Genomic DNA, 25,749 nt, shown 5'->3' on the forward strand with positions numbered 1-25,749 from the left:
TTTTGCTTTTGATTGATATAATACGAATAGTTAGAAATAATGAACTGGCTTATTTACCTATGCTGTGGTTCACACACAAGTTTCTTTTACGAACCGCCATCGGTCGGGATCGCGTTAGTATTGACTGCTTCCATTATTCCTGTTGTACAGTCGACGGCGCATCAATCTACCACAAAAGGATGAACTTCCTCAATGGATATTGAGATTAATACTTGGAGCCAATGTAAGTATAAATGTACAGGGTAAATAGGAAGCAGATTAAATTAAATATTTCGCTCGCAAAATATAACTACAACTACATTAGATATTATGTATTTTAGTATTTAACCAAACAGTTAAATCGAGGTCTGTTAAATCCCAGGACACAAACCTCACGTCTAATATGTGACAGATCAGGCCTCTGACTAGTCTGAAATAGGTTAGGCTGAACCAACTTTTACTGTGACTCTCGTTACACAGGTTAACCTTATACGAGAGCGGCACATATCTTGTAATTGTAAAGTGTTTATTTAATAAAAGTATTTTCATTTTCAATGTACGTTTTGAAACAGGAAGATGCTTGAGATAGATCAAGGTACCAATGCTCGAGTGACTCCAGCGGTCTCCATTCACACTCTACTACCACTAATGCTTCAACCACACCAACGCGTGTAGATCGCCATTGCCGGCGCGATCATAGGCCAATGACAGGTCGTGCGGACTGTCATGGGTCGCGCGACCTGTCTTTGGCCTATGATCGCGCCGGCGCACGGTGATTCACCCATAGGCCAAAAATCCAAAAATGTCACTGTCTAATCCCGGTTCGATGATGTCCCTAGGTTATTCACAAGTAACCCAGCTATCAAAAACTATAAATAGTAATGTTATTAGGTCAAGGTTTCATTAACTTTTGTGCATCGGAAGTAAGGGCATTTCGAATCTAATTACCGCGACATGTGAGTCGTCGAAAGTTAATCACTGTGTTATTGAGTGTTAGTGCCTTTTCACACGTTCCGGTTGCTGGCTATCCGGCGCCGGGTACCCGGTGGTGAAGTGTATGGGCATGGTACGGAGCTTTCACATGTTCCGGCGTAAATTAATCCGGCAGGCGGTCGCCGGGTGCGCGCCGGATCCACCACTGTACGTCCGGTCGCCGGGCACCGGTTAGCCGGCGGCCGAACTGACAGTGGTGTATGGAACACGCAACTAGCTTTCACACGCGCCGGCCGGTCAGTCGTCCAGGTACAGTCTGCGAGAGTTGCAGTTTCTCATTTTTGTATCCTGACGTTGCAAAGAGTTCTTCAAACAGTTATGTAATTCATCAAAAGTAGTTGTACTTGAAAAACCTGTCTTCATGTGCTCGTAGATCTGGGAATAATGTATAGAATGCACCTAATGCTTCTCTTTTCATATTAATTGTATGAACCCAATAATTTCTTGATATTTCTTTCCGCGCAGATATTTTCGTCTTCGATATTATATTTTATTTTATTTATTTATTTTTATGCATAACAAGGCAGGTATTTGATCACAATCGCACCTGATGTTAAGTGGGATGCAGTCTAGGATATAAAAGCCACATTGCAATTATTTGTTCACGGTCCATCTTTGAAAGTATGAAATGAACGAGACTGTACTCTTGTCGGCTCTCTAGTCGATCAACCGGAGCGTGTGAAAGCTCATTTGACGCCGGGTAGCCGGCGCCGGTTAGCCGGCAACCGGGACGTGTGAAAAGGCACTTACTGTGCAAATCGATCTGCACGCGTTGGTGTGGTTGAAGCTTTAGTTAAACGAATCTCATTTCTTAATAATTCTTTCCTACCAACCTATGCTCATTATGGGTGTTTTCTATGTACCTATAATATGTATGTATTTACAAAAAAAAATATTTAAGTATGTATGTTTATATCCGTTGTCTAGTAGTACCCATAGTACAAGCTTTGCTTAGTTTGGGACTAGTAACGCAGTGTAAAATGTCCAAGGATATTTATTTATTATACAGTCCAAAATAAAATGAACAAATTAATGTGCCATTTGACATGCTGTCGACTGTACTTATACGAGCTAACAAATTGTTTCCTACTTTTCATTGAATAAAGAAGCGTACCAGGAAATGTCTTTCGAAGAGTTTTGGCTAATTCTATCTATTTATCATTCAAGTCGAAACGTGAGAAGTTGTAGACGATTCACGAAAGTAACTCATCTATACTTCTATACTAATGTCATAAAGCTGAAAAGTTTGTTTGTTTGAACGCGCTAATCTCAGAAATTACTGGTCCGATTTGAGAACTAATTTTTTTGTTGGATAGCCTATTTATCGAGGAAGGCTTTTAGGCTATAAAACATCACCCTACAGCCTATAGGGGCGGAGCAGTAAAGAAAAATGTTGCAAAAACGGGAAATATTATTCAAACTATTTACACGCGTACGAAGTCACGGGCATATCTGTTGGAAAAAACATAGAGCCTTTATTATACCAACGCATAACTTTTCATATAATCATAAAGAGGATACTTACTGCATTTTATATTTTTCATATCTGTCCCACATAACGCAAAAGGAGACGTAAATTCACTCGTATTTTTTCACATAAAACCACTATCATGCACACTCATTTACCCTCTCACTATGCATTTCGAAGTGTGCTATAAAAGTGCACAGCGTAATCAAATACTGCGGTACTAAAAACATTATCTTACTACAAATAAAACGTCATAAAGTTGTAAAGAAATGCGACTGTGGCGCCGTCCTGGCGTCTAAACGTGTAATTTCTGTTTTGGATTTTCACATTGTCAGTGCTTTCATTTTAAACATTTGGCTTGGGAAACAATATTTCTTGGCATTGTAAAGATATTTCAGAAAGAAGTAACTTTAAATGCTAGAAAAATAAATGTAACTGTATTATGCATCAGCAATTCAGCATGTACTCGTATCTAGACATGCAAAATTATAATTTGTAATAAAATACAATAATATTTTGTCCTAACTTACAGTGACGAATGTTACATTAGTAGCGCTTGGCATTACAACACTTTTACACACTGAAAATTCATTCCACATGTGTTGAAAATACTTATATTTACTAAAAAGTGATTACGTCTTTCACTTTTCCATTTTAGTGCCCCTTTTGACATTATTTACCTTTTTACGGTTCCATAGTCCTGATATGAAACCCTTATACTTTTTGTGTAAGAATTCTCATTAAACAATGTCTTATAACATTTCGCGTTATTATAATGAGAACGAGAGTAAGAGCTTAGTGTAAAAATTAAACTCGAATATGGTACTCAAAATTTGCTTACGCCCGTATCACGTATTGACAAACGATGCCAAATCGAACGCACAGCATTGATAGAGCTCTGTGATTGGTTCGTGTGTCACCCTATGCGTCCACGCGCACTATAAGACCTCATAGTAAAGTTTGTGAATTAGAGCTTAATGTAAAATTAAACTCCAATGTTCATTTGCTAAGATGTTTGTTACAGTACTGCATATCATCATTTTCGCTGCAAAATAGTAATTATTACAACCACATTAGATACCACAGTGTATCTTGATGTACCGTCTGTACATTGTTTACAAATCTTTTGACAGTGAATCACGATGAGCGGTGATTTTCCCGTACTTTTTCAAACAAAAGAAATAGACCCATCAAAGAGGCTATTTCAATTCTACCGTAAGAATCTGATTTGTAAGAATCAATCCTATTGTCCTCGACAAATAATCTAAGAGAATCTCCAAGTCCTTATATTCCCACATTTTAGAAATCCTTACTTGATTAGTAAAAGTCGATCTCAAGTTGATTCGTCCCAGAAAATCCAAGTAAGATTCTTTCAAAAGAAACTTCTTACAAATCGTCCTGAAATTAATCATGAGTAAAATTAAAGAAGCGAAGAACAAAAATCCGATTTGTATCTTTGAGATGATAAAAAGAAGGATACTGACTGAAAGTTAGAATAGAATTGGATGATTTACGACAAAAGTATTTTGTAAAAATTAAAAGAGATGTTTAAAGAAAAATAAATTATTTACTTAGTACCAAGAAAGAACAAACAAAAAAAGAAAAACTAAAGGTAAATGTTACTAGGTAGTTTGAATAAAGAAAAAATAAAGTATGATGGCAACTACTAGAGTACAGATAAGATATTATTTATAAAGATAAGACAAAACAACTTAATTACAAACATGTTTTTGTATTGTTTGATAAAAAATAATTCCTAGGATTTCGTGTCTTTGACATTTCAAGCTAGAAAAGTTACAATGTGTAATTTTTCTCTACAGGGTGTTAGGTAAATGGGTATATGAGCCGACACTTGCCCATGTTAACATGGTCATATCGATGGGTGCCTGGAACAAAGCCGCAATCGACAAAACACAATTTTACAGGAGAAGAGATTTAGTGTCAATTATTTTGAATAATTCTAAACTACGAGGCGTATCAAAACGGTTTGTATATCAAACGATGCGTTATTTTTTCTGGAGTAACATTGAATGTGCATAAGGTTATAGTGCTTAGAATATACTTTAAAAAAGGTAGAAATACATATTGCCGCTTCATACATTGAAAGTCGGTTCCGTAAGAGTCCATTGTGGTTTTATTCCGGTAAAAAGTGTGCAATTAATCAAACAGCAATAGTGTATTGCAGCCTCGGGCGCTGATCTGAAGGATACAGTAATAGCCGTTTGCTTGTAGAAGATTTAAATAAAAGTTTTTTGTATATGGCACGATTATTCCGGTCAACAAATTTTAAATGGTGAATGGGAATAACGATTCAATATCCATAGTGCTTTTGGTAAATCAGGCAGTTTCAAAGATACAATTCTGAAAAAAATTCAAAAGGTGTATAGGGACCCGCAGTTTACTAAAATCACTTAATCGGAAAACTGCTGCTATGGCTGTTGCGGCTTTGTTCCAGGCACCCATCGATATAAATGGTATGGTGAAGTCAGAAAATTGATAATATCTTCATTTTAATTATTTTAATTTTCATACAAATCGGATTTTATAAAATTTATTTTGTATGAAAATTAAAAAAAATTAAATCATGATATCAAATTTCTGACATCACCATACCATTTATATGCCTATGTTAACATGGGCTAGTGTCGGCTCATATACCTACCCATTTACCTAACACCCTGTATAAGCATGTGTTGGGAATGACATGACATAATACCTCTCTATATTAACAATGTTTACAAGAATAAGTCATCTACGTATACCTAATGCATGTAAATGGAGGCATATAAACCTAAAAAAACACTGAAGTATCTTATGTCGTTGTAATAGATACTAATTTGGAACCAAAATGTAAATTGTACGTATACTATAAATAAATGGGTACTTACTTTGGCATCAATCACGTACCCATCACATTTATTTACGAGTCAAAACACACCTCAAATCACGTTATCTAGCCCTTCAAACGTTAATCATAGTAGTAAAAACCACAAGCAACAAATTACTAGCTACCACAGAATGCTCTATCTAACCTCGACGCTAAATATAGATGGTTTCTGGAAGAATGCCTGTGATGATCGAGTGTTATTTATTTATGTTCCTCAATATGAACCGGCAGCTTTCGTTGAAAGATGGACCGGTTGTAAGGCAAAAGAGGTTGCGGTTCTAAAAGAAAAGTGTTAGGGAAGCTATCCCTTTCCAGGGAAGATATTATAAACAAACATATTCATAAAAGAAAACAATTTGTAGGGAAAAAAAATCTCAGAACAAAAAAGAGGCGAAAGAATTGCAAAGAAAAAGTAAAAGACCGAAAAAAATATTATAAGGCGACTGACAAGAAGAAACAACTTCGCAATCGCTAAAGTAACGATAAACTGAAAGTTAACCGACGTTAAACTACTAACATTATGTAATTGACAAGACAGGTACTTAGTTAAACCTACAGAGTTACAATGTAATGGTGAATAGCTTTGTACGACATACTGGTATTACAGTAGGTACATTAGGTACTTGTTTTTTATTAGAAATTTATATTTTATTATCAGAATTTCTCCGCCTTTTCCCAACTCTTGCGCCAAACCACGATGTTTCAAGACAAAGAGACTGAAAGTGTGAAGTGGTTTTCAATCTGTATTTTTACAAAAACATACAAATGGATTGGCGCATGAAAACTTTGACAACATAATAACGTATGTGTAATTTTCTAAATAAAGATAGTTACTAATTCTGCCGATGGGCATTTTCTCTTTTTATAATATTGATTTTGTAGTAGGTTTCAATATGACACCATCACGAAAAGCTGGCACAAGAAATGTACCTACTCATGTGTCATTGCTCTAACATTGCATTGCATTGTATACCTAGTAGGTAATATGCTTTTGACTTCGTCATCGACTTAAAATTATTCCATTAGTCTTTTAGAATAAAAAGTCTTGTCAATCAAATTATAAGTTAAATGCAAGGAAATTGTATATTGATGGTTTTTCTTTTCCTCTAAATCTAAAATTGTTAATGCCAGTACACACACTTATACATGTTACACATAGACTTACACTTACATAAAAGAGACTAGCTGTCCCGGTAAACTTCAAACCGCCTATGTTCGGGAAGTCGAACCTTAATTTCGAACTCCTATGTTCTTCTGATTAATTTCGTTGCAGGTCCAATGACAGTTTAACTTTCCCCCGGGACAAACATTGGTTGGGTTTTTGTCAAGCGGTTTGTGGCGGTCAAGCGGTAGATCCTGGCTACACAGAAGTTGCAGTGGTGGGAACGAGAGGTGGGAATAGTCCCGTATGTTCATCAGAAATATTATACGAGTAGGATTCTAAAGGTGAAAGAATTTTCCAAATCGGTCCAGTAGTGTCAGATTTCATTCAATACAAACAAACAAATCTTTCCTCTTCATAACATTAGTGTAAATAGTATAGATAACGATCACGTCGTCATTTGAATTCATCAAATTCAACTACATTTATATAATTAATAACTCGTAACTAAACTATTAAACAAACTTCTATTTGATTCAACCTTGCCCATGATAGTTCTGTTGTTAGATGCCCCAAGGCCAATGTATTATTTAGCAGTATTGATTAGCATAGTATTTTTAGAACCACATTAACGGGAACTATCCAACTATCGTCAGTTTGTGACGGTATAGTAAATATTATCGTTGGTTTTTTTAGCCAATCGCAAAATTTTGCAGGAATATTTTTGTCTGATCTTACAAGTGTAGGTTCTTACTTCTCGTACATACACTATCAATGAGATTTTTAACGGGAATAATCCCACCTGTCGTTCCCACCGCTGCAACTCCTGTGTAGCCAGGATCTACAGCTTGACCGCCAACAAAAACTCAACCAGTGAAGGTCAAGTTTGTCCCGAGGGAAAGTAAAACTGTCATTGGACCCGCAACGAATAAGTAAGTATAAGCTTGAACCATTATGAGTTTTCATCAAAATATGTACCTACTGAAGTTTTCGTATAAAAATCTAAGTATTTTTTCTAGTATTCCTTTTCAACTAAAAGTCGTCCACTGCTGGACAAATTAGGTACATATTATTTAGTTAAAGGTTGAACCATTATGAGTTTTCATCAAAATATGTACTGAAGTTTTCGTATAAAAATCTAAGTATTTTTTCTAGTATTCCTTTTCAACTAAAAGTCGTCCACTGCTGGACAAATTACATATTATTTAGTTAAAGCTTGAACCATTATGAGTTTTCATCAAAATAAGTACTGAAGTTTTCGTATAAAAATCTAAGTATTTTTTCTAGTATTCCTTTTCAACTGAAAGTCGTCCACTGCTGGACAAATTACATATTATTTAGTTATTTATATGAAATTTCAAATTTATACCTACAGTCTTACATTTTCATGGGAGCAGCATAGCAAATTTTTATGTTGCAATAATAATATTATTATACTGTAAAGTTATCAAATCCATCAGTGTAAGCTTTCTACATTTTATTCTGCAGTTTTAGAAAAAAATAGGCAGTTGTTTTTTTCTAACACGTGATTTATATTACTGCTTTTAAAACCATGTATACAGTGTAAAATAAATGGCTCTCCCAGTATAGATATCCAATGGAATCCATTTCAGAGTCCGTTGAAATCCGGCGATTAATCATAATATCTTTGCTATTTATCTTGGAAACGATACAGCACAGTGTGAGCTACACGTAAACTATACTTTTTAAGACGTTTTAAGACCTAAATAACTATTGGGCAAAGATTCAGGGCATGATCGAATCAGAAATGAGGAGATCCGTAGGAGAACCAGAGTAACTGACATAGCCCGCAGAATGGCTAAAATCAAGTGGCAGTGGGCGGGGCACATAGCTCGTAGAGCTGATGGCCGCTGGGGCAGGAAAGTTCTTGAGTGTGGCGACCACGAGCTGGAAGACGTAGCGTGGGCAGGCCTCCCACTAGGTGGACCGACGATCTGGTGAGGGTCGCGGGAGGTGCCTGGATGCTAGCGGCGCAGGACCGGTCTTTGTGGAAATCCTTGGGGAAGGCCTTTGTCCAGCAGTGAGCCTGGACGTCTTTCGGCTTAAACGAACGAAAGATTCAGGGTATGATTTCCAATCATCATCATCTTCCATCACCGGGGAACCAGATGCAGGTTAGCGTAACATCCCTACATTGTCAGCTTGCACTAAGCACTTCGATGATTCTTTTTTATTGCGAACTAGGGATTGAAATTTACTGCTTGCTGATGTCTTTCCCGAACACTAATAATTCGGGCTTGTTCAAGGCGTATTATGTCCAGCTGTGGACGTCCTACTATTGCTGAATTTTAATTATGTGTAATGATTGTCAAATTCTTGTCTTATTTTAAATTCATAGCTTAGCATTCAGCCCGATAGCCTTTATGCAAAGTCTTGATTTACGAATATTTTCGACTGTTAGAAGTTCCATAGATTTGTTTGTTTCTAGAACTGATTGGGCAAATTAATTTATCTCTGATATTGAACAGAGCTAAAGACGGATCGCTGCGCATAAATCTGGAAAGATTTGTTTTCGCGAAAGAAAAACACTTACAATCTTTCGTAACTTTACTTTTAGGTAATGTTTTATTGAAGACTATTTTACAGGCTACTTGACAAGTTTATCGATCGAAAATCCCATTGTTGATTAATGTTTCTATTCATAAAATGTTTAACTGTAATAAATCATTAAAAAACCACCTTTTTAATACAATTAAGATGTTGTAGACTCTTATCAATCACAAAATCTAAGAGAAAGCTTAAAAAGTACAAAACTATTACTGAAATCAAATTGGCCGAAAATGACCGTTTTTGACTAGTTTGACCAATTTGACCGTAAATGACAGCCAGTCAAATGTAGCCGCTTTAGTCATTTTCGACACTACACACGGTGAGGATATCTCTAAATAACTCTCAAATTTATACGGTCTGAATTAATAACTCTCTCGACACAATAGGCGAAACACATGTAGTGTTTACAGTGTTGAATTAACACAGCGTTTAGAGCAATTTATGGACACTTCCCGCAAATAATCAAGAGGCTAGACTGTTTTGTAAGCAATTCAGCTGGTTTATGGCCCGCGTCTTGCGACGGGACTATAAAATCGTCGGACGTGACTATAGATGGGCCACAGTAAAGTTTATTGGACAGTAGGTAGAGTCAGCGTCAAATACTCGTAGTTCGTGACACTCAAAGTGGCCAAAAAGTCGTCAACAAAACCTTATTCCAATTGTAACAAAGACGTGTTGCGAACTTTTTGGCTATTTTGGGTATCACGAACGATTTGATGCTGACTGCAACTTTAATGGACAGCTGTAATAATACTTGACTTACGTTCAGAAGTGAAAGTTCTAAAATAATGTCTGATAAAGTGCCAATCTTAATCTTAACTGAATAAAAACATTTCATGTCGTTTCTTAATGGTATCCGGGGTCAAAATTAAAACAAAAAGAACGTGAAATCGATTTACAGTTTCTGAATTTTGCTTTTGTTGTTGTTTAAAAATATATGAATTTTTACCATTGTTGTAAGAAAACATAATTTTATTTCAACTATTTACACTTTTTCATTGTCATAAAGTAAACAGATAGATTGATTTAATGTAAGGAAAAGTCGTGTAACTTTTGTGGTCATAAAGTATCCGTTTCAACATCAACATTAAAGCATTTATAACAATATGACTTACTATCTTTAACTTTATTACAATCATCTATTGGACCATTGTACTATCCATAAAGCTAGTTTGATGTGGGCTATAGCTATTATCGCCTAGTTAATCGACATTGTTATCACACATTATTTATTACATAATATGACTATGACTATGACATGATCGTTATGTGTTTTATGTGTGGCTGTGGATATTAGTAATTTTGTCATAGCACTTAATTGTATTTTACGTTAACTTAATATTATTTCATGTCCATGAATATTTATCGTGAATGTGTGTGTGTCGTAATTAGGTATACTAATTGCATGCATATTATGTCACTGTTTTGCATAATAGCTGTAGATTTTGGCTACACAGGAGTTGTAGCGTCGGTAACGAGAGAACACCCGCTTTATCGTTTATGTTCCAAAAAATTAATTATTAATTAACCTTAGTGGAAAATATTAAAGAACGTTTTTGGGAACAAAGGAATAAGGGATCTAGTGTATTTTTTTTATAATTCATAAATAAGTTTTGATAAAAGTGTTTTTGACGTTACGTTTGTGTCAGAACTGGACAAAGTCGCAAGCGGGAAGCATACCTATAGGTATAAAATCTATCTATAAATTGAGCTCCATTTGAGCTACTGGCTAAAGTCAAGTGAACAGCTGACAAGCGATGATGAGACGCGCGTTAACACGGAAGCGGGATCAGCTACCAATTGGTGGACAATGGTATGCCTTAGGGCTGTCACCTTGTGTTTATTTATTTAAAACTATTTATTTAAAACACTTAAGGACGATATGTCATATCAGGGTAAACAACGAGATATTTTGTTACCTACACGTTATTTTGCAAAATATGAAGTTTGATGTACTGTCAACTAAAAAGTACAAAAAAGGTAGATGTTTCCGTATGATCCCAGCCGGGAAAAGATGCGCGCCGTGATAAAATATTTTCGATGATTTAAGACGACAAACGTATGGGCTTATCGTGTAAAATTTATAAAATTGTACTATAGAAACTTATTGAGCCGCATCCTAAGCCTACAGGAGTAACTTATCCTATTTTTATTTTGCAACAAATAAGGATCAAAATCATTGCCAAATTAAGCCATTGCCATTAAGGCCAAAATTCACACGGGTAAAGCCACGAACAGAAGCTAGTCAAACACTATGAATAAAATTGAATACATCCAGATTCATTGTTTAAAATAACTCACATGATTAATTATAGAGGAATTTGCCTAGAATTTGCTGTAGTTGATAAAAAGATTTAAAAACTTACGCAGTCTTTAAATTATCATGACGTACTTACGTGTAACTGTTGTTGAGATTGTCAATACTTTAAAAACACCTTTTGTTATCCAAATACTTTTAAAGTAGTTTTGTGTAAACAACTTATCTTATCACTGATAAAAATGTTTAGTTTACACTAATTAACTATTTATACTAATTTATGTTTTGATGAAAAGCGTAGGACTTCAACCCCTAAGGTGGACAGGTATAGATCGTTTCAACCACGAAGACGCGCCCCACCAATTTTTGGTCGACGGAAGCGCGGGGTGCGGGGAGTTTGATCCGAGCAATCCGAGCGTCATTATTGTAGTGTGCGTGTGCACTCATGGATAATTTAGCGTGCGTGTACCGATAACACTCAAACATTAGCGGCGGAATTATGGGGCGCATCTTCGTGGATGAAACGATCTACATATAGCAGGAAGACGCTGAACGTAGGCCGCTAGCAATCTAGAAATCATGTTCAGCAGTTGACGTCCTGTGGCTAAAATAATGATGATACGGAAATTCTCTCAATCAAAACTAAAAAATTTAAGGCATAATTTATTTAGGCAGGCAGTCATATCCTTAGGGACTTAGGGAGTGATCTCTTTGCAATAAAAATACAACACAAAATTATACCCACAATTAAAGGCCTTGAGTTGTTTCAATCCAGCCGGGCTAGGATGCGCGCCGTGATAAAAACTTATATATGCTTTTAGACCACAAACGTATGGACTAATCGCGTAAATTCAATAAAATTTCGCGATAAAAGCTTATCGCGGCGCATATCCTAGGTCTACTGATCTGCTTTGTGACAGCCCTATGTCACGGGCTGACATTGCATCAATAGCACTGTCATGGACACGACAAATGACACTTTAATTGAGCGTCTTCCATTGCAGAACATTGGTCGGGCAAATGGCTCGATTACTGTGTAAACATTTTCCATTGAGCCATTATTTTAGTAACAAAATCATACATACGTACTAATAGTTATACAGTAATAGTTTGAAACTTAAGTAAAAACATAGTAATAGTTTACTCGACTTTGGAGAGGAGGATACCTCTGCAAAGGACTTAAATTAAGGCAGGCGAACCCGCTGGCAAAAGCTAGCAAATAATTGTTATCAAATAAATACTTTTTCTTTTCTGTATAATTAGTTGTATATTCTTGGTTATAATAGTTCTTCTTGTGTTTAATAATAATGTAATAGCCTACGATATTCTGATATTTACCACTATTTGATTTTTTTGATGTACTAAAAATTAAAAACTTAAATAAATTGACAAACAATAATCCTTATTTCAAAACAAAGCCCATAGAAGTAGAACCGTTGAATAAGGCACTCAAAAAGGTGACCCCTAAATTGGGTCAAAATCCCCAAGAGCATCCTCAAATTGTTAAGTAATTACTGGCTGACTAACAGCCTTCTTAATAAATTAAACAACAGACGGAAATAAGAAGAGCTAATGAATAACGAGACAAAATGTGCGCTTTTATAAATTTTTCTTTCCGTGGAGGTGAAAATAAGGATTAAAGTACGGCCAACTAGCAGCGATAAGGTTTAAAGATTCTTTATTTCTCAATAAAAACATAATTGTCACTTACTTGAGAACAAAATTAAACTAAGTATATTATAATTTACATTTGAATCGTTCGCACCGATATGTTTTATAAAAAGCATTGGCTTTAGCAAATTATACCATCTGATTGGCGATAAAAAGTAAATCAGTATAATATAAGTTCAAAACAAAATTAAATATAATTTTCTAAATTGTAAATATTAGTTTTAGACATTAAATTTAATAAGTAAGGCTCATTCTACAACGTCATGAATATGTAGGACAAGTTTCNCCAAAGTAAATTTATGCTTACTTAGTGAACTAATACTCCTAGAATTAATTAGAGATATCCTAATGGGAAGTAGCGAGTTATTCCCAATACAAGTGTCTCTGACTACTTACCGGGAAGACTCGGTAATAACTCTGTACAAGTATATTTGGAAATAAATGAATTTTTATTTATTTATTTATTATTTATAATTTATTTAATTAAAAACGGACTTTGGTTTCTACGAGTATGAAACGTGATTTTCCGTCCACTGTGCGGCGCGTGCGCTTCGGAACCTGTTCTGACCGCGTCATCAGAGTGAGCGACGTATGGATGGTTTTATTCAATACGTTGCGTATGAGCAGGCAGGTATAATACATAAATAATTTTTTAATGTTCATAATTTGTGTTTCGCTATAAATCTTGGAAGTGGATGTGAGGTACGGATAATGAAATAATAATTTAATGATTTTATTTTGTAAGACTTGGAGTTCGGATATTTTTGTTTTTGAAGCACTACCCCAGATTTCAACAAGGTATATTAGGTGGGATTTTACAAGTGAGTTGTATACAGGGTGTTGATTTCAATCCTCGCCATATTTATTTAGGTGATCTATTATGATTTATATAAACGCATTATCCACCAAAAAAAAAATTACAAACTAAAGTGGAATTTTTAGCGAACATTTTCCGCGCGACATCAACTGTACTGTGGCTCGNTATATTGTATCTTGATTTGCGGGATCTTTAATATAATTAGTAATAGTAAGTCATAAATTGTGACTTTCAAAGAACATAAATCATTGTCAGTCATTATTGTATTACCTAGCCATTATCTACCTACCTACTTATGATGTTGACAAAACAATACTAATTAATATTAGTTAATGTTTTAATAATTAGTAATCGTAAGTTATAAATTATTTGTGACTTTCAACGAAGATCTCATTGTCAGTCAGTAGTTACTGGTCGTTCCTTCCATACTTCTTCTTCCGAAGTTATACCAGGCAAGAAAGGTAAGATTATTTTAAAATTTTAAATGACAATCAGCTAACCGATACTCAATTAGTTCCCGAAGACATAAACTAAGTAATGTTCCGTGATTTTAAAGCAGTAACCAAGTGCGTGTCGTGGCCTGCATAGTGTAGGGTTCTGTAGTTTTCCGTCGTATAAACAAGCAATTGCTTCATCTAAAGTCACTTTTATTTTCTTTTTAATAGGTAAGATTTTTAAATATAAGTTGAACGACTACTTATCACTCTTAAAGTAACCGTTACGGTTTCCCTTAAAAGTTAATGAAAAGCATTCCCGATTCATCTTTTCCCGATTGTTTTAAATTCAAGTCCTGATATGCAGAGTTGTAATGTTAGTATTTTGTTTACAGGTTAAAAATGAAATCCTTAGCTATCTTTGTAATAGCTCTTCATTATATACTTGCTATTAATGCCAGTATCAATATAACAATAACCAAGAATGATTCAGATGAAAAAAGGGTCATACACAAAGGACAACATGACATCGTTAAAATATATCCATCGCTACCGTTAAAGGAAGAATTGCAAAAAATATTTGTGTTTTTTCTAGAAGCTGATATAAATAATGATGGTAGTAAAATAGCTCAAGGATTGTACGTTATTGTTGAAAACAGTACAACGAAGTTACATGACAACGGTAAAGACATAGATGGCGATGCAGAAGGTAACGTTTTTTTTGCTTGCAAAGAAGGAATATATACGTACAACCATAAAGAAAATAAAGCCTATAAATATGGAAATTTGAACGAAAGCATTATTTCGCTGGCTGTAGAAAACAGCAGTGGTATTATTTATGCGCTTACTGAAAATCACGATTTATACAAAATATTTGATAACGGCAGTAAATCAGACGTGGACAACCGAGTAAAAAATGCTCAAGAAATAGTTTTAGATACGCTTGATAATCTTTATTATTATGATAATGAGAAGAATGTGTATCAGGTGAAGGATCAGCGTGTAAACAAAATTGAAGGTTTACCGAAAAATCCAAGCAAAATGGTCATGATAAAGATACCGCTACTCATAGATATCAAAGGCATAGTCGTTTTAGCAGACGATGTTCCATATGTGGTTTACTCAAACGGCACAAGTATAATAGCCCCTGAAAATTTTGGCTTGACTAAGTCTAAACCCACAGCATTCTCTGCTGACTTAGTGCTAGTGATTTACTTTGCTATCGAGAAAAAATTATATCAATATGACATGGCACTCAATATGTTTTCAGATGTTTTAAGTGCGGTTGGAGACTATTATAAGTTTTCTTTGAATTGAAATAAATTCGTTATTAAAGATTATATCCAAATAATTAACTAAGTATAACGATCATAGATGAATGAATGAAAAAGGTGATGTAATGTGTTAAATGAACTCGTATTATGATTTTGAAAATATTTTGTACTCATTAAGTTGCAAAGCATACAATTTTTGGCTACAAAAATAATGAGTAAGTTAAAATAAGTTATTTATGAAAAATTTAAACTTACTTTACTAATTTATTGAGCATGTTAAGTAGAATAATAAACATTGAAATTATGTACTGTAATACCTACTAATAAATTTTTATTGGCGTGTTGTTTAAGTTGGTTTTTGTACTTGTAATGATTACCTATTGACGTATCCTAAACAAAAAACCCTTTTTGAATTAAATGAAGTAATCATATTATCTGATGTATAATTTATTGAACTGAAATTCTTAAAAGATAAGTGGGCACCAGAAATGGATGTATTAAAAAATGGAAGAAACTCCCGACACAGCTTTTACCATGAAGGCAAGACAAAGTAAGAGTAAAAGTAAGTTGTGGTAAGTTTTAGCCAGTGACATAAAAATATTTTAACAAGAAGCTCTGGAAAACCACCGGGAAAGCCTAACTAGTTAGGTACAATGTTTTTTATTGCCGTCAGAACGCTTTAACTTCACTGTGCCGGAAGGACAAATACCTAATATTTAGTTAGTAGTAGTAGTTGGTTTAAAAATATTTTATTTCTTTAGTTGGGTAAATTAGCGACACAGGGTAGAGGCGACAAGACACAAAGCGGGAAGCCCCTTCACGCAGTCCGCTGCAATGTTACAGTAATACAATTGTGTCAACGCACCTATTATCTAGCAGTAAATACTGTTTTACCAACTAAAGGTTAATTCGAACAAACTTGAAGTTACCTTACTTGTTTTTTACACACTATCTAAGTAGGTACATTACAATAACACACTTACCTACCACCGAATGGGCCGCATATCTTACTTAACCTTTAAACCCATAATCTTGTACGAGTATACCCTAGTCATTATCTACCTAATTATGATGTTGACAAAACAATAATAAGTCACACATTGTGACTTTCAACGAAGATCTCATTATTAGCCAGTTGTGTGCGCTATACGTTCCTTCCACACATCTTGAAAAATTAAACCAGGCAAGAAAGGTAAGTGAAGTGTTAAAACAAATAATGATGGGACTTCGAAGCTTAACCGGCTTTATTTTTAACTTTTAAAAGATAATAATTAGTATTTTTGCTAGCTGATATTCATTACTTACTTCTTCCCGAGAGTAGAGATTAATATCNCGATACAAAAGGTCGATACGACTGTCTAATTGACAATATTATTCTGTCTCTTCCCATATTGTGTATTAATTAATGTCTCGTTCTCCCGCCAAAATAATAACTAATATGTCAAAGTCAGACATGACATTGGGTTTGTTTACATTTGGTATCGCTTCTCGTTGGCAGTACTTTAGTTGGTAAATTAAGGCAGCATAATGCTATATTGAGCAAATAAAATAATGTTTAAAATAGGTCTAGCTTTAATTATTTAAGCAGTCAATGTATGGGAGCGGCAAAGGAGGAGTGACATTGATATTGACATTATGACGTGACAGAGCATACAAATCTGAAGCACATAATAATTTATGAAGTATCGCTGACATTAGACGTCTCAAAAACACCCGTCACCGAATCAATTTTAATTAATTTCAGTATGATCGTGTAATTGTTCTTCAGTGGCGACCACGAGCCGGAAGACGTAGCGTGGGCAGGTCGCCCACTAGGTGGACTGACGATCTGGTGAGGGTCGCGGGAGGTGCCTGGATGCGAGCGGCGCAGGACCGGTCTTTGTAGAAATCCTTGGGAGAGGCTTTTGTCCAGCAGTGGACGTCTTTCGGCTGAAACGAACGAACGAACGATCGTGTGATAGTTGAAACTCTAGATCTGAGGTATGAGAGTGCCACAGGAAGGTGATTTTGTGACGGTCAGACGTCAGCGAGATCTCAGATTTGTATGCCCGGTCACGTCATAAATGTTAACCCACTTGTTACGGAATTCACTTTTTCTATCACTTACCTTAAATCAGTCATGATAGATAAATTTATCTCAAAACAATCGCTCCAAAACTTTATAGTTATTTACGTCAGTGTTCTTATAAGACTTGGACAGTACTGCGACACACCTCATCTTTCAAATGTTGCATATAAAAATTGTTTACACTTCCCACATTAGTAAAAATATTTATGTAAAAACTAGCGTTATTTTAAAAGAACGCTAGTAACAAGCGGGTGTCGCACCTCCCGTGCCGCTCCTATACCTCAGGGCCTAACTAAGTTAAGAGTTAACCTATAAATAACTTCAAAGCATTACTGAAATCCTACACCATCCCACACAAATTGCTAGACGACCTTCCGATTTAGACCGAAAACAATTTCTTGTAAGGCATATCAATTGGGGACATTCAAATACCCTATATTTGGTCCCATAAAATTGCAAATCATACTGCGCTACAAAATAATAGTGTTGCGATACTTGACTTTACGACGTTTCAGCGGCTTTTGGATCAAACTAAACTGAGCTTTATTCTGAAAGCTTCATGGTATATTTTAACTCTGTAACTCTAGATTCGCATGGTGATATCGATCATGGCCCTATTTCTGTGGGCGAGGGATCACGTAATATGGTATAATATGAGTGCATGTTGTATCAGGCGTCCATTTTTCCGTAATTCTACTGATTTATGGCGTGGCGTTAAGCTATTTCGTTAAGGGAATAACCGGAGTTGGTGGAAAGCTGTAAAGTAATCTAGCGCAAAATCGATTTAAGGATTTGCATTTAGCAGTAGATACCTACATTATAATATTACAGTAAAGCCCACAATATACAGCTGGTGTGAGACGTCTGCTAAATTCTCAGATCATAGAAAGGGTCCCCTTCTATGATCTGAGGCTAAATTGTATGGAATAATCACGTCACGCTGGTCGTACTTATGCCAATAAATTGATGAACTTCAATTCAAGTAGGTACATATCTATAATAATATAGTAAAATACTACTCACTGATTAATCACGAAATCTCAGAAGCTAAAAGACCTACAAACTTGAAATTTGGCTAAGAACGGATTTTATGAAAGTCCACCCCTAAGCGAGTAAAACGAAGTCGTGGCGGCCGCTACTATTACATAAAAAAGACTTTAAGAAAGAAAGAAGAAGAAAATAAATGTTTATTCAGTATCATCGACAATACACTTCAGTATTCAAGTTTAAAGCACACACAACGTGGGAGGTAACCACGTAGATACAACTTTCGTATCTTGAAAATGACAGTTTATGTGTGGCGTAGGCTTTCAGATATCATTTATCTATCTATGTAATACTTGACAGCATGTTTATAATGATAGTTACGACTTTTCAGTTATCAACCTTTGTTGGCATCGTCTCAAAAACAAACCTTTCACAAATAAATAAATCCAAGCTTAGAATCGCTGACATTTACGAGAACACTATAGCTGAAATATTTTTGAAAAGAATTAGGCTGGGTTGCACTCTTACTTTAACTTTGACAAACGTTAAAAATCTGTCAAACTGCATACAAAAAACACCGAATATCGTTATCATCATCATTATCTCAGCCATAGGACGTCCACTGCTGAAAATAGGCCTCCCCCAATGCTTTCCATGTTGCCCGGTTGGTAGCGGCCTGCGTCCAGCGCCTTCCTGCGCCTTGCTACCTTTATGATGTCGTCGGTCCACCTTGTGGGTGGACGTCTCACGCTGCGTTTTCCGGTACGCGGCCTCCACTCCAGAACCTTGCTGCCCCATCGGCCGTCAGTTCTGCGTACTATGTGCCCTGCCCATTGCCACTTCAGCTTGTTAATCCGTCGGGCTATGTCAGCGACTTTAGTTCGTTTACGGATTTCCTCATTTCTGATTCGATCTCGTAAAGAATATCGTTATAGTTACGGTCAAAGTTAGGTTAGGTTAGGTGGTGGTGGTGCAACTCAGCCTTAGAGTAATTAAGTTTTTCTATAGCAAAATAGAGGCTGAATATTAAAACCAATTGACCCTTTTATCGGCCCTTTACGGCCATCTACTGTAATTAGGGCTCTTCTATAGCCCGAGTAACCGCTAAGTGATATCGATGGAAGTATAAACCTTTTTCAGTTGGTTTATGTAATTTGGGATTGGTTAGGTTGTTTGTTTTAATTCTTTGAACACAAACATTTACCTTAATAGAGGAGATTTTACTGGACCATTCATTTTGCTAATTTAAAAAGAGTGCTATCATTGTAGGTACTTTACTATGATCATCATCATCATCATCATCATTTCAGCCATAGGACGTCCACTGCTGAACATAGGCCTCCCCCAATGACTTCCACATCGCACGGTTGGTAGCGGCCTGCATCCAGCGCCTTCCTGCTACCTCTTTACTATGATGCCGATGTTAAAAAAATATTGTTTCAGACGTGTCAGACGCCTATGACATCTTTTAAAGTCTGACATCAGGATCGTGAATTCCAGTTATTACGGGACTATTCTCACATCTCATTCCCACCGCTGTAACTCCTGTGTAGCCAGGACCAGGAACTACTTACAGCTTGACCGCCATAAAAACCCAACCAATGAAGGTCAAAAAGGAAGGTCAATGAAAGACTTCTATAGTCTGGTTTGCGAGCACGTAGAATTTTGTCCAATAACCGCGCGAGCGATAAGGATGGGTAGCTTGGGGTCATTGGACAAAATTCTACGTGCTCACAGACCGGGTTTTAGTTACTCGTATTAGACTAACGTTGACGTTCTTGATTAAAGATGGTAGGACATAACTAACAGTAGGTCTAGAAAATATAGTTAAAATAATAATAATATGAGCATTATTGTGTCCACGCTTAATAATCATGTCAACCGTATGTGTCTTGTCAAACACCATTAACAAAATTGTCCAATTACACAGCGTGTTACTTTAGAATTTAATTTTAACGACGTTAAATTTGGACTGCCTCAAGGAGTGCATTTGGTGCCTGTCCTTTAAAATCTAATTTCTAAAACGCTAGCAACTAAAACTTTTGTGACCTTTATGTTTGTAATACTAAGGTTGAAAATAGTGTGTTTTGTTGTGATTTTGGATAATCTGGTACAAGTGTGGGTGGATGTGAAGACAGATGATGCGTAGACGCTAATTGGGTTGCACGCGGCCGATTAAATGTGACATTTGAAAGAAGAGTGGTTTCAGTAGAATTTTCTATGTTAAATAGTTGACGTTTCTGTAAAATACTGAGAAAATACATCACAATTACAAGAAATACGTCTTAAAATAACCAATCTTCGTAACAGCCAGCTTAGTGGTTTGCGTAATGGATTAGAACGTTGCGGTTGTGGTGAATTCGAGCATTTATACCCGAGAGCATAGTTTTTGTATACAGTATGTATGTATTTATAATAATATGTGCTTCTACTAATGTATTTATTTATTTATAAGTCATTTAATGTAGTTCTAGCACTTAACTCAGTCAGTGCCTGAGATATGATTATTACATATTAAGATGAAGTCTTGACGTTTGACGTCTCAAAAACAACCTCCCGTGCCGCTACTATGACAGACCATACCTCTAAAATGTTGACTGACACTGACTTACGGTCGTATTCACAAACATTACTATGAGGTCTCACAGTGCGCGTGGATGCACAGGGTCTATTCAACGCTGTGCGTTCGATTTGCTGCTTCACTTAAGCAAGCATCGTTTGTGAATACGGGCGTAAGACTTAAGCTAATAGACCCATAGTTACAGTCGCTGCTAAAGTCGCAGTTGATCATCAATTTATTATTGATGAAGGTTTAGGGTATTAAATAAATAGGACCGAAATAATACATTAGTTTTGAAGCGACATAGACTAATCACTGTAGTCTAGACAAACACACAAATACACTCAAACTAATTACATCATTATAGGCTCTAAGGGTGCCTCCACACTCTTACCCACATATCAAGTGACAGCGGAACCTAATCGGAGTGCCCAACAAATTAGTCAACAGCACTAAAAGTATTGGGACTAGAGAAAAAGTATCAAGTGACCGCAAACATTTGACCATCGAATGCTCTTAGGCAGTGACGTCATGTGTCAACCCAGAGTGGCCCGGAGGACCTATTGACAGCTTCATTAATTTTATTGCCCAATACTCTTTGCGCGATCTCGGAAAAAAACTAACTCCTGTCATGGGCCCACCCACGTTCTTTAGATTAATGAATGACTGCGCATTTTTCGGAATTTATATTTTTAGAGTGAAAAGCAAAGTATTGTGTCACTCATTGTTTGTATCTTCTTTCCATTAGTGAAATAATTTCCCTAGTCAGATCGGTATTGTAGCGTTTTTGAGACATGCTTCGCTCACTGTCAGAGAAGACTGTCACTGCTGTCAGTAAAGAGATACACTACGGTTTAATTATGGGGATTTATCATGTGTAATTTTTCGCAATATCGCTTAAGAACGAAATGATTTTCATTCACAGACAGTCTATTCTCGCTTGATTATAAATAGATTTCGTAATAAAGCCCTTTTGGTAGCTCTACTGGGCAATTCCCGACTACCGCTAATGCCTCGCCCGCTGTCAGCGGAGGGCTATTGGGCTGTCACGGCTGTCAGAGTGGCCGGATAGATAGCCCATTACTTTGTAGCCGTCGCCTGCCCGTCTTAGCGTACGATATTATTAAGTTTGTACCGCTAGTTCAATAAACGACTATGCCCTATTCGACCAAACTTTTATCCGAGAATAACTCCTGGTATAACTGGCACATTGACAGTTTCAGTATGGGAAATATGTCAAAACTGACGATTTATTCTGAGATTAATTTACTCTTGTTTGGTCGAATCCACCCTAGGTCGGTTAATAACGCACATGCAAAGTAATCACGTTCTGTGCTTCAATCTTCAATAAGATCATAAAACGTCACTTGCCACTCAAGGGTACTATTACTTATTCTGTGCTCAAGGTATTTTGAAAGGAATATTTAGCACAATGTAATTTTGGCAGTAGTAAACTTCATTGATTCTTTGGGTACATTTAGGTAAGGGGACAATATTATTTGATCCTCTAAAAAATAATTGATCTTTTTTGTATGTGCACTTTTAAAAATAAATGATGTATTTTATTATATTTTATCTTTATATTAATTATTGGGTCTATATTAGTTGATCTACGGATAAATTATGAATGATCTTCATTTAAGGTGACATAATATTTATGTTTAACATACTCTTTTAATATTTGGTAAACAAAAATAATATTTGATCCTCTTTTTTAGTTATTGATCTTTAATTTTGTTAATTTGATGATTTTTATATCAAGTTTGCCTTTTAATATTGATCACCTAATAAATACATTTCGATCTATGTATAACTTAACTTTAAAATATATTTGATCTAACAAAAAATATTATTGGTTAATATTTTTAATTAAAAAATATCTTTTAATTTACGCGGTACTTTGTGGTTGAGTGACAATCGTCCGTCATTGGTTACTGAGTTGGCCAAGGGCTTAGCGGCCAATAAGCAAGCAGAATGGTACATTGCCATGTTTGTTTAAATTACAAGCTTTGCTTAGTTTGGGACTAGAGGCGCTATGTAAAATAATTTCTTACTTCTGACATCCCTGAACCCGACATCATAATTTTTACCTCTTTATTTTTTTCAAATCGCAAGGTTGATTTTCTCTTAGTATACCGATCTCGACCGTGATCAGTGACCATAAAGTCATCTGTCAACGGGTCGATTAGACACGATAAAAGCACTAAACGATATTTGTTTACTTTTAGTGCGACATCGGGTCGTAAGGACCTGATAAGTTTTTTTTTTCCAAATATTTACTGTGTTTGACGAAACAATTGCAAAACAATATTTATCTTTCGTACTACTGAAAAGACCGAATATATCCATCCCGCACCAACGCATCCAGCACCTAAGGTCAATTCGACCCGATAACGCAGTGTGAACGTGTTAAGTATGCTTTTTTAATAAAAAATAAATCTTTGAACATCAAGTGCCTTTAAATAGTTTCCATCCTTTGACTACAAATGAATAAAAATAAGTACCGTAACATAATTATTTTGAAGATTATTTGATATAGACAAAAAATAATTTATACAAATCGAATTATTTAAAAAAGTATCACAATATTGAATATTTGGTGCTCATTTCTTTTATTTTTGAGGACCAACAAGTAACGATCAGATATAATTTTTACATCTCAAATTTTTTTTGCGTAGTTCAAAAGAGGTTAAAATATCGATCGATTTCATTTATTTTATGTCTCAAAGAAAGAGGATCAATCATTAAAATAGATGACCATTTAGATTTTTTTATTTGCCGTTTTTGCTAATTTAAAAAGATCATTTAAATACATGCCTTAGGTAAGTAGTAATTTTAGGGACAATTTGATATTGGCTAAAGAGTCAATCTCACTTTTGGGGAATATTTTCCCAACTTCCTATAACATTTCCCCCTAATATTTTGGCTATGTCTTTCTTCCTCGAGTTGGCATCTCAGCTTGAAAGAGCAAAATGTATCCAAATCACAACAACTTATTCCCTGCATATTCGCAATTTATTGGAACGTCACTTGTTATTTTGGCTGTCTGTCTTTCTCCCTCGACTTGGCATCTGAACTTGAAAGAGCAAGACGGATATAACCGAATTATCGGAGTGTCGGCATCCCATTACTTAGTAGCACCTGTCTGCCCACCGACGTTGATGTGGGCGAGGGTCTTTACTAAGATGTTTCTATAAGTGTTTTATATTATTGGGTTTACGTAGATATGTTTATGTATTTGATTTGTTACTTTTAGCAATATTGTTAGTTTATTGCGAAATTTTATATATATTTTACTAGCGGCCGCCCGCGACTTCGTACGCGTGGACCTCGCTTAATTACTAAAGATGTTGTTGAAATTTAGTTTGTCACATATCGTCATAAATTATAGCCTATATGTTAATCTGGGTTATAAACAATAATACTGTAAAGTTTCATCAAAATCCGTTCTGTAGTTTTTGCGTGAAAGAGTAACAAACATCCAGACATCCAGACATCAAGACATCCACACAAACTTTCGCATTTATAATATTAGTAGGATCAACAACGAGGAAGCCTTGGCCTGTATCTCACCTGATGGTAAGTGATGATCAGGCCGAAGGTAGAAGCGAGCTTCACCCGGAATCCTCAACCTCAGAGGAACTGGCTATCTTACCTCTAACTGCCGGTACACAACAATGCTGTTAACATTATTGTTATGGCGACAGACTTAGGTAAGATGGTGGTTGCTAGCCAGGCGGACTTTGAACAAGCCCTACCACCAACCAAACTGAACAGAAAAATCTGCCCCAACTGGGAATCGAACCCGGGACATATTGTTGAGCGACTCATCTAGTTCAATGGAGTCTTAGTATCAATGCGACCGATATCGATCTCTTATTAGGTCATACGTAGAGTAGTTAGTTTGATTTATGCTTCTTCCTCACATAGTGTCGTGAGCGGTACATTATTACCTTCTTACTCCGAAGTATTCTTTGAAACGCACCTATTTTCAATTGCACCTAATGAAGCGCACCTACATAAATGATTCCTCGAACGCACCTTTGAGGTGACATCTACTTATCGCAATTATATGGGCGCGCTTCTAGGAATACCTCTATTCTCCGATGAACCATCCCAGAAAGCTTAAAAGGATGCTGAGGATTGCAGAATTTGTGAAGAATAAAATTGTCACATTGCTTCAATAGATTTTTAACCTTATGCCAAAGAAATGAAGGAAATTCTTACTTATACAATATACTTACACCCGTATTCACAAACGATGCTCACTTAAGAGAGACAGTAAATTCACGCGCACTGTGAGACTTCATAGTAATGTTCATGAATACGGGCGTTACAATACAAGTAGTAACTACGTTGATGTACTTACTATCGATTGTATAACTACTGTACCTAACATTTTTGGCATGCTCCATGTATCGTGACTCCGCATCGTTACCTAAAGTGTCAAAAAAACGTGATCGCACTGGGGGCTTATCATGACAGTAAAACTCATCAGAAACTAGACCATTGTAGTGAAAATAGGCTGTTGACATGCCAAGTTAATTTATAGTTGTAATTTGAATAAGTATTGTTACTAAAAATATCTAGTATATAAATTAACTTCTACAAAAATAATAGTTAAATAGTTATAGTTAACATGAAGCCAAACATTCACATCAGAAAATATCTTAAGAAGAAC

At 35.7% G+C, this 25,749-nt stretch overlaps 1 protein-coding gene across 1 annotated transcript; it reads left to right on the plus strand.

Moving 5' to 3' along the window:
- The first annotated feature begins 14,058 nt into the window (after positions 1-14,058).
- LOC114366692 (uncharacterized) lies at positions 14,059-15,809 on the plus strand. The gene is made up of 2 exons (XM_028323636.1): positions 14,059-14,206; positions 14,575-15,809. Exon 2 carries the CDS (start codon positions 14,582-14,584, stop codon positions 15,494-15,496), a length of 915 nt encoding a protein of 304 aa, XP_028179437.1. The 5' UTR covers positions 14,059-14,206; positions 14,575-14,581; the 3' UTR covers positions 15,497-15,809.
- The last annotated feature ends 9,940 nt before the right edge of the window (positions 15,810-25,749 follow it).

Source organism: Ostrinia furnacalis, unplaced genomic scaffold (genome assembly GCF_004193835.3).
Source record: "Ostrinia furnacalis isolate ACB-3 unplaced genomic scaffold, ASM419383v2 OfSCF0661, whole genome shotgun sequence".
NCBI lineage: Eukaryota > Metazoa > Arthropoda > Insecta > Lepidoptera > Crambidae > Ostrinia > Ostrinia furnacalis.

What these genes read in the sequence shown, in the direction of transcription:
- LOC114366692 (XM_028323636.1), top strand. Translation starts at nt 14,582, where the DNA reads ATGAAATCCTTAGCTATCTTTGTAATAGCTCTTCATTATATACTTGCT.